Raw genomic sequence first — 10,419 nt, 5'->3', positions numbered from 1 at the left:
AGAAATACTAATAAAACTACATAATAACACTGATAATAACAAAGAGAAAGGTGGGGTCATTTAAGTGAAAGCAGATGAAATTAAGGGGAGTAGGCCTGTCTAAAAAGATGGGTTTTCAGGTAATAATTGAAGGTGGTAATGGAAGTGGAGTGTTGGATGTAATGAGGCAGAGTTCTAGAGGTGGGGGGCTGAGCCAAGGGGGAGAAGGTAGATGATGAACAAAAGGGGTCCAAAGACAGAACCTTGGGGAACACCAGATAACCAGAAAACCAACCACCAACTTAAATGTTTTTTTAAATCATCTGGGTTACTGTTTGTCATCAACAAAATATATTTCATAGTTTGTTTTCTGTAACCTGCAGGCAAATGAAATGCTGAGCCAGTGCGGCACCAGATGCCAGAAGTAACCTCAAAGATGACATCACATCCCGGTTAGTATTTGTCATAATGCCATTTGTGCCTCACAAAACACATATTGTAAATGTAGTCTGTGATTAATCATGTTTTCAACAGGAGGAGCAGAGATTCCTTCTGGCAGCATTGTTCCAGATACTGATGGTGCTGCCAAATCACATACACCAGGTAGGCTACAGAAGGCAAGGACAGATCTGTAAAACAGAAAGCTTAAACAATAAGAATGTAGAAAACTAAACAACACATTTTCTTCATTTTACTGTGTACAGACATGAGGAGGAGGAGGAAGACTCCACTGAGCCCATTCAAAGTGCCAGACAATAATAGCCTTTTCCTGCTGAGTGTAAATGAAAAAAGGGACAAAAAAGAGGTTGGTGTGTTTGTTTTAGTACAACTGCATAAATAGAAATACATTATTTTACATACACTGCATGATACTCGTGTGACACGGTGAAACGATCTTCATGTTGATGTCATGCTGCTATTCTTCTCTGTGCACAGGAGATGCATAAATTCCTGGCTTTGCCAATTCATGAGAAGAGGACCCACGCTGCTCGAATGATGGCCAAGCTGAGGAAAGAGCTGGAAGAACAAGTGGAGGAGGAGGTGGAGGAGGAGGAGGAGGAGGAAAAGGAGAAGATAAAGAATATGAAACCAATCAAGAGTAGGACAGTTCTCCCTAAACAAACACCTGCCAGACGTGAGCTGAAGATGGCCATGATGAAACGAGGTGAGTGGAGAGAAGCAGAGTGCACACTGTTGCAAACTTTCAAATGTTAATGTTACCTGTCGTCTGTCCATTGTCTCCAGAGAATGTCACAAAAGACAGCAAACATGACTTAATCTTCATGGAACGGCAGAAGGCAGTGTTGGAGGTAAATTAGTTCAACAATTGTTAAGATCTTAATAAAAGTCGAGCTATGTCAACAATCTGGATTCAGTTTTCTGTGACAGATGCTTCTGAATGTCCTCTTGTTGTCATCTGCCATCTTGAACTTAAGCTGCCGCGTAGTGTTGTGTTAAGTGAATTAAACATGCATTCTTTCTAATGTACAGCAGGGGGCGACTTCAATGGCTGCAAAAATAAGTCAAATTGTACAGAAGTCTATGAGAAAATTACCCCTATTTCTCACTTGATTCATTACATCAGTAAACATTTTCCTAATGAATTTTATTTTGTCAATTATCAAGAACAGTGTTGGCTCTGCTTTTTGAATCAAGAATGCAACCTGCTAACCAAACTAGCGCTACTGTTAGAGCTGATTAATTAGAATGTGTGAAATAAAAAGTCTGGCTTTGCCCTCTTGCTTTATTTGCCCTTACTCTCCTTTCCTCAGTTATCTCTGATGACAAAGAGGTCTGAGATCATGAAGATGGACAAGGCCCTTGAAAAAGAGGAGAGACAGCTGAGACAGCTTGAAAGAATCATTGAGAGAGACAACCTCCTCTTTGAGGAGTTCCTCAGGGAGAACGAGAAGAAGTCTGTGGAGGCCAGAACATTGTAAGAAGAATCAGCATGTGACAAGTATACTTACCACTTATACTATACTGTGTATATCTCTGCAGATATTTAAATATATTTATTCATTGATGTTCATACCATTCCAGGCAACAACCTATTTAACCTATTTAACATGCGAAATATATTTTATCCAATGTGCAATATATGTAAAATGCAAAGTACTTTCAGGAAAACAAACAGGTGTTACTTTTGTTATTTATAAAAAATAAATGAGTTAACTGTTTGGTGACTGCTGTGTAATGATTTGGACTATTTCTAACATGTGAGTCAAGCAGAGCCATGTTCAAGATGACACAGTTCAAATGAAAGACAAAGAACAGGCCATAACAATCTGTTTTCATCTTGAGTATTTTTTTTTTGTACCTTCCAAACACAAAAAATATATATTAATAATAAATGCCAAATAGCAGAAGTGTATGTATATAATGTGTATAGAATGTATGTATACCTTTTGACCTGCTGTGACAACTACATTTCCCAACTGCGGTTCTATGTTGGCTGCATGCTGGATGTTTTAAGAGTCACATTGTAAATGGTTATTTTGTCTCTGTTGCCAGTTTCGAACAGGAGGCCAAGTCCAAACAGGAGAAGAATACTGAGATCAAGAAACTGAATGCTGAAATAGGGAGCATAAAGAGGTAACGCTCTGATAATGTTGTATCTTTGTATCATTATGCACATTAGCCATGTTTAAGTACATAAAGGGGACAGTAATTAGTGAATTCATTAGGAAGGACAGTTTAATGTAATCATTTCTTTCTTTTTCTTAGTGAAATTGCCAAGTTTGAGGAAATCCTGATAGACTACATAAGATACAAGCAGCTTCTGTTTGAGTTGTCTCCTCCAGAGTGGCAGGAGGCGCAGAACGCTTTGAAAGCTAAAGTCGTGTCTGAAGGAGATGCTCAGAACCAGCAGAACAGGGACCCTGAGGAGTTCGATATTAGAAATGGCAAGTACAAAACCCAGTGAATCAACATAAAACAGATTATGAGGACCAGGGTAACACTGATTTCTGTTAGTGTGACATGAATGATAACATGCACACAGGTTTGGACGGCGAGGATGCCGGTCCAGGTCAGGAGCTGCCGTCAATCACAGACACCAGGCGGTCCTCAGCCCACAACGACACACTGTGAGGAAACACTAACACACCCTTCTCAATCACAGCACCATTTGTTTGGCACATCCAGTTTTTATCTTTGACATTTAACCCTCCTGTTATGTTTGTTTCTCAGGAATGTTCGTGGGTTTATTTGACCCTGGGCATGTTTAATTATCCGATAGTCTCAGAAACTAAAAAATCCCAATAAACATTGTTTATATTTCATTAATAACTACATTTTTAACCACCTCAATAATATTTGTGCAATAGTGTTCTTTACCTCTCACAGATCATGGTTTAATGAGGATAATTCACTCGTTTTTCATTTTAAAAAATGCATGTTATAAATGTTTTATGTACATTTGAAAGACATACATATAAAAGACAATAGTTGACAATACATGACATTGATTTATTTATTTGTTTATTTTACGTTTTTATTTTATTTTTATGAAAAAATACTTTTAGATATTTTTTTTAGTTTTTATTTTTAAACTTTGAAATGGGTCAATTTGACCCACAACATAATATGAGGGTTAATTGATGTGGTGCTAAAAAACATAAGGCAAAGGAATCACTAACATACTTTTACATATTAAGGACCTATCTCCTTGTTTAAAATGTGTATTTTTCTGTGGATATCCATCACTTTGAACACCTTGAAGTAAATCATATAGAGTACTGTTTACATGATGCTGCAAAACTTTCTCTTAACCCCAAACTCTGCCTGTGTCTTTCCAGGATCACAGCTTCTAGACTGGACGACAGCTCAGAATATGAGGTCAGGTTTCCCAAACTGAAACCTAATTCTTTGACATCTGTGTTAGAGACATTTTTTGTAGTGATGTGCCAATGAAGCCTCATGAACCATTTTCTTTATTTTCTGAGCCCACTAGATGGAGCCCTCTGTTCAACAAAGAGCTAAAAGCACAGTCAGTTACCATTGCTGGATCTTTTTTCTATAAACCAACAGCTCCATCTAGTGGGCTCAGAAAATAAAGAAAATGGTTCATGAAGCTTCATTGGCACATCATTAATTTTTTGTGTTGATTACAAATTATATTCTTATAATTTACTTATTTCTTGAGATAATATAAATCTTTTCTTTCTGACTCCTTAAATAATATGAAAGGATAAAACATATAAACAAGCAAACCCCCTCCGCCCATCCCAACCCTCCACCCTGACCCTCCATCCACCATCCCATTATAAACAAAGCACAAACTGAGGAAGCTCCATCTCAACATGGAGCAGTGAGGAAAGACTGGAGGCAACTTAGAAATAATTAGATAAAATAAATAAATATAAAGTAAGGTAAGATCAAATAAAATAAAAAACAAAAGTCAATAATAATAACAATAAAAAGTAAAAAATAAAGCAAGTAAAAAGTAAAGCATGATAATATGTGTGTGTGTATATATATATATATATATATATATATATATATATATATACCAGCTGTGATAGTGGGAAGGGCTACAATGAGTGGCGGTTCTTTTGTTTCACTACAGACATGGGGGAAACGTGCAGTATACGGGGCATTGATACAGTCTTTGACCTCACGTTAGGAGTATAATTTTTTTCGTTACTTTTGTTAATGATAAGAATAAATGAGTTAACTGTTTGGTGACTGCTGTGTAATGATTTTGACTATTTCTAACATTTGATTCCATCAGAGCCATGTCCAAGATGGCACAGTTCAAATGAAAAACAAAGAGCAGGCCATAACAATCTGTTTTCATCTTGAGTATTTTTTTTGTACCTTCCTCACCTTTTTTTCTCACATGTGCAGGATGAGCCACAGCTGTACTTCACTGATCCCCAGCAGCTAATAGATCTGGTGACAGAGCTGACAGAGCAGAACTTGTCCCTGATTCAGAACTCTACCAGGGTGGAAGAGACCTTGGAAGAGCTCAGACAGTCCATGGAGACAACCAGGATAAAGATGTAAGCAATGTTGAATTAAAGTCTTGATAAAAGTCTTTATAGGAGACATGCCACCATACCTCAGCACTTTACTTAACTGGTCACATAGTAGTTATCCAACATGTTCTAGTGATTGCTTAATGCTCAATGTTCCCCGGACAAATACTGAATTTGGAAAAACTCTGCTCTCTGCTGCTTCTACCTGCAACATCTACAACATTCACTCAAACTCAATAACCAACACTGCCCTACAAAGTCTAACTGCAGTAACTACGCAAAAGGTAAAACTGAGAAAAACTGCTTTAACGCTTTTCAAAGTGTTTTAACTATCCGTTAAAGTTAAGTGATATAACACTTATTTCTAAATGTATTGATGATGTCATTTTTATGCTCAAAAATCATGATGATTTATTTGACCTTTGACTCCAAAAACGTAGTTACTGCTCTCTGGTTTTGCTGTAAAAGGTTCTAATAGTAAAGCAAAAACAGTTGTGCAGTAACAACAATGTTGTTGTCTTCTTTCAGCTTTTATATTTTGTTTTCAGTGAATAAACATTTTCATATTGATTTTGTTATCAGTGTGTTTAAAAGTGTTTAACAACTCTATTCATAGATTTGTGTATTTTAGACTTAATATTATATAGAAATGTTATATTTTAGTCTTGATATCATTTTATCTCACTTTTTTACTTAATCACTATCTAGATAATAATTTACCTATCAAATAAACTTAATAATTAAATGATAATAATATTTTCTATTATTCTTGTCTTCACTATTCAACACAATGAAGAAATACAAGGCTGCACTGTATCACAGTCAAAGAAGACGGTCTGCTTTGGTTTTATGTCTAAATCCGTGTATATATCCAGAGCAGACCGTGGTAAATGAACTTACGGCCTGCTTTGATTTTGAGTTGGATTTTGTTGTTCCTGCAATTTTTATTTGATTACTTCTCTGAAATGAAGCAAAATTAAAATCTAAAACTTTGTCACAAGATAAAACAAACATCAAAGAGTTAAATTTTAGTTATAACTCAATTTTGACCAAAAATGTAGTTAGTGCAGTTAGGCTTGGTAGGACGGCATAACTCTGCCCTTCACTGTATCTTTTTAAAAAATTATTTTAAAAAAAAATGTGTTTTGTCTGTAGTTGTTTGTTCTTCATTGTGTTTTCTCTGAGCTCTCGACATCATTGTAAATGAGGGGTTGCCCTCAATGATTCCTCAAGAAATAAATGAAGGATAAATGAAAAATATTAATACACTTGTTTTTTTTTACTGTACACTGTTTACTCCCTTATCTCCTCCACTTTGCCACATCCACTGAATGATGAACCCTTTTCTGTATGAAGTGAAATAGATGAAGAGCAGTTAACACTGCAGCTCAACGACATAAACCATAGAATCGACGTAGAGACGGCAAGAGGCAACAAGCTCAGACAGAAGGTCCAGCTCCATGTGTCACTGAACACTGAAGACCAGGTAAGAAAAGAATGTTTCTTTGACTACATTTTAATCCAACATCCAGACATGGCATTAGTAGTTTAGAGCAGTAGATATCTGCTCTGATCTTCTCTTCTTCTCTTTATTCTTTCTTGCAGGATGTGATGTTGGACGCTCTGGGCGAGAAGGTGGTAGAGGTGCATCACTGCTGCGTGGATGACAGGATCACCAACCTCAGCACCTTGGAGAAGCTGGCCAACATCGAGAGCCGCATGTCTTTACTGATGCAGAGCCTGGAGAACATCCCAGAGGAAAGCTTAGAGATGATGAAGAAGATCAAGGACAGCGAGAGGAGGAGCAGGTACAGCTCAGTGAATATACAGCACTCATTATCTCTTCTCTGCTGCAAGAAACAGTAGCTAGAGCAACAAGTTCAAGTCTTTTCTGAAGGTAAGGTATGATAATAAAATGAGATTAAATAAAATAAATAAGATTAAATAAAATAAGATTAAATATAATAAGATAAGATTAAATAAAATAAGATTAAATAAAATAAGATAAGATTAAATAAGATAAGATTAAATAAAATAAGATAAGATTAAATAAAATAAGATAAGATTAAATAAAATAAGATAAGATTAAATAAAATAAAATTAAATAAAATAAGATAAAATAAAATAAAATAAGATTAAATAAAATAAGATAAGATTAAATAAAATAAGATTAAATAAGATAAGATTAAATAAAATGAAATAAAATAAAGTAAAATAAGATAAAATAAGATAAGATAAGATATGATTTTATGTATCCCGCAGTGGGGAAATTTAGTTGTCACAGCAGCTCAAGATACAGACACAGATATAGAAGACAGAATAAAGAATATAAAAAATAAGACAAAACATATTCTATACAATTTGCGTTTGTTTGTTTTCCTGAAAGTACTTTGCATTTTACAGATATTGCACATTGGAGAAAATATATTTTAGCATGTTGAATAAGTTGTTGCATGTAGTAGTATGAACATCGATGAATAAATGTATTGACAGATATGCAGAGATATACTTAGGTAATGTCAAATAGCAAAAAGAAACCTGTCTTCCTTCGTCATGTTGCAGACAGCGTGAGGAGAAGCAGAGAGAGCAGAGAGAGAAACAAAAGGAACGGATGAGGAGGTATTTGGAGAGATCTTTGGCTGACTCCAAGAAAGTAGTAAGTGTATTAATGATGTGTAGCACTGTAAGATGAGAATGAAATCTGTGAAAATATATAACGGCTCATTACATTAAGACACATCACATTAGTTTAAGTACATTGTCTTTAACAGAACCTTGTGGTGTATCCTGATTCAGTTGCAAACTTTGAAATGAAAACCTGTTTTTGAATAGACAGTAAAAAAATAAAATAAAACAAACTCCTCCAGCAGCAGACTGTTACACCCATGATTTAAGAAGAGAGCTTCCTCTTATCCCTTCTGCTGTCAGACTCTACAACACCTGCACCACCTGATCATGTTGTAGTTTCTGTTCAGATCACTACTTCACCTTTGTTAGCACACTGCAAAAAAGGTGTGTCTAAAAACAAGATAAAAAACCTATTTATATACAGTCTATGATAAAAAACACTAAATCTGAGGGAAATGATCTTGCTGCATGGACAGATAATTTCACTTGACAAGATTTCTTAAATAAAGATTATTAAATCAAGAAATAAGCATGTTGAACACTTAGAATAATAAATTAACTCTGAAAACAAGATAAATTATCTAACATTTCTAAATCTAGAGGTTTTTTTTATCTTGGTAAGAAACAAATCATTTGCAGTTCACTCTGCTCGGGCCAGTTCATCGCTGCTTGCAGCTTTAATTGATCTTGTTTTAAGAGTCAATTTCTTATTTTAAGTGTTCAACATGCTTATTTCTAGATTTAATAATATTAATTTAAGAAATCTTGTCAAGTGAAATTATCTGTCCATGCAGCAAGATCATTTCCCTCAGATTTAGTGTTTTTATCTTGTTTTTAGACACACCTTTTTTGCAGTGCACTTACAGCATTTCATTACACTTCACACCATAGCTTTTATATTATCTTGATCTGTATCTTTATTTTTTATTCATCATTCGAACTACTGCCCCCCCTCCCTGTAATTCATATTCACACTTTTGCGGTTTTTTGATGCTGTGACAAGTGAATTTCCCCTTTGTGGGATCAATTAAGTGTAATCTAATCTAATACAATCTAATCTATAAAAAAGAATCAAGGCCTTAACTCTTCTCCAATCTTCTTTCAGAGTGGGAGGAAGCTCATGCCCAGATATAAGCCTGTTGCCCAGAAAGTCAGAGTCAGCAATGTGGACAACACCCCTGCTGAAGATGAGCTGCATGCCTACCTCTTCATCGCTGATGACATAGATTAAAAAACCCAAAATAAAACCAATAACAATCATTAAATCGACACCAGCTGACGTTTTCATAGTAATATCATCATAGTGTGAGATAAAAGACCAGGGCAATAATGTGCATGTGTAAAAGAACTATGTGAAGTATAATAAAGATATCTGGTTGCAGTGATGACTGAATCCCTAGTTGCATAATGCATTATGACCATTATTCATTCATTCCCATTAACCGCAATCGGGTCGCGGGGGCTGGAGCCGATCCCAGCTGTCATTGGGCGAGAGGCGGGGTACACCCTGGACAGGACGCCAGACTATCGCAGGGCTGACACATAGAGACAGACAATCACACTCTCATTCACACCTACGGGCAATTTAGAGTCCCCAATTAAACCTAAGTGCATGTTTTTGGACTGTGGTCCCCAATTAAACCTAAGTGCATGTTTTTGGACTGTGGGAGGAAGCCGGAGTACCCGGTGGGAACCCACGCTGACACGGGGAGAACACGCTAACTCCACACAGAAGAGCCGCAGGCGGGAGGCGAACCGGCGACCCTCTAGCTGTGAGGCGATAGCGCTAACCACTACACCACCATGCATATCTCTAATTCCAATAAACACACATCAATGATCTGATAGCTTATATTGAAATGTGCAAGAAGCAATCAGTGGTAGAAAGTAATTAAGCACATTTACTCAAGTTCTGTAATTGAGTACAATTTTGAGGGATGTGTACTTTACTTACATTTTTCTATTTTATGTAACTTTTTATATTGTACCTTTTCCTTCACTACATTTAGCTGACAGCTTTAGTTACTTTACAGGTCGATATTTAACATGGTCAATTAAAAGTGAATTGATTTTTTTTTTTATTAAAACTCATAACAGTATAGTAAGAAGTCAAAATTAGCCCTATCTTTACTAAATTAAAATGCTGCATTCATAAATGGATCAATGCAAATATTTTATAATATATTTTGAATATGTTTATTCATCTGAGTGGGTTCATTCTGCATAACAAGTACTTTTACTTTTGATACTTTAAGTACATTTAATGCTGATACTTTTGTACTTTTACTTCAGTAAATTTTGAATGCAGGACTTTTACTTGTAGTGGAGTAATTTCACAGTGTGGTATTAGTACTTTTACTGAAGTAAGAGATGAATACTTCTTCCACCACTCGATGGAAGTAATGAGCACATTAATACACCAGAAGGATAATTATTATCTCTATCTAATATAAGCCTTCCCATAATTCTGAAATACTGTACTTTTACTAAGTAAAATAATATTTTTACTCTAATATCTGAGTACTTCTTTCACCACTGGAAGTAATACGAGGCAGAAGAGATAGATAGATAGATAGATAGATAGATAGATAGATAGATAGATAGATAGATAGATAGATAGATAGATAGATAGATAGATAGATAGTCCGGTATTTAAGTACAATAAAATACAATAGAATAAAATACTGAGGTACAATGAATAAAAACAATAATAGAAAAAACACAGAATAAAACAAGGACACTCAAGAAGTTAAAAAGAAGATCAGTTGGTAGGTAAGGTACAGTGGCAAGATGATATGGTAATAATGTTATTGTGACTACACGAAGTACA

The 10,419-nt window shown here is 35.4% G+C and overlaps 1 protein-coding gene across 1 annotated transcript; it reads left to right on the top strand.

The window, feature by feature from the left end:
- Nucleotides 1–418: 418 nt before the first annotated feature.
- On the top strand, nt 419–8,963 carry cfap100 (cilia and flagella associated protein 100). Its single transcript, XM_059346525.1, has 14 exons — nt 419–582; nt 684–784; nt 916–1,144; nt 1,225–1,289; nt 1,752–1,915; nt 2,494–2,574; nt 2,707–2,885; nt 2,984–3,068; nt 3,780–3,819; nt 4,831–4,985; nt 6,318–6,447; nt 6,567–6,769; nt 7,524–7,617; nt 8,695–8,963. The coding sequence occupies exons 1-14, from the start codon at nt 501–503 to the stop codon at nt 8,818–8,820; spliced, it is 1,734 nt and encodes a 577-aa protein (XP_059202508.1). The 5' UTR covers nt 419–500; the 3' UTR covers nt 8,821–8,963.
- Nucleotides 8,964–10,419: the final 1,456 nt, after the last annotated feature.

The sequence above is a fragment of the Centropristis striata genome, chromosome 12, assembly GCF_030273125.1.
Source record: "Centropristis striata isolate RG_2023a ecotype Rhode Island chromosome 12, C.striata_1.0, whole genome shotgun sequence".
Classification (NCBI taxonomy): Eukaryota; Metazoa; Chordata; class Actinopteri; order Perciformes; family Serranidae; genus Centropristis; species Centropristis striata.
The sequence above is the reverse complement of the archived record's forward strand: the minus strand, read 5'-3'. Positions and strand labels throughout refer to the sequence as shown.

Bases quoted from the DNA above. Each gene is read 5' to 3' on its own strand.
- cfap100 (XM_059346525.1), top strand. From the start codon at position 501: ATGTTTTCAACAGGAGGAGCAGAGATTCCTTCTGGCAGCATTGTTCCA. The intron at 583-683 runs GTAGGCTACAGA...TACTGTGTACAG, and splicing joins TGCCAAATCACATACACCAG to ACATGAGGAGGAGGAGGAAG. The intron at 2,886-2,983 runs GCAAGTACAAAA...ACATGCACACAG, and splicing joins GGAGTTCGATATTAGAAATG to GTTTGGACGGCGAGGATGCC.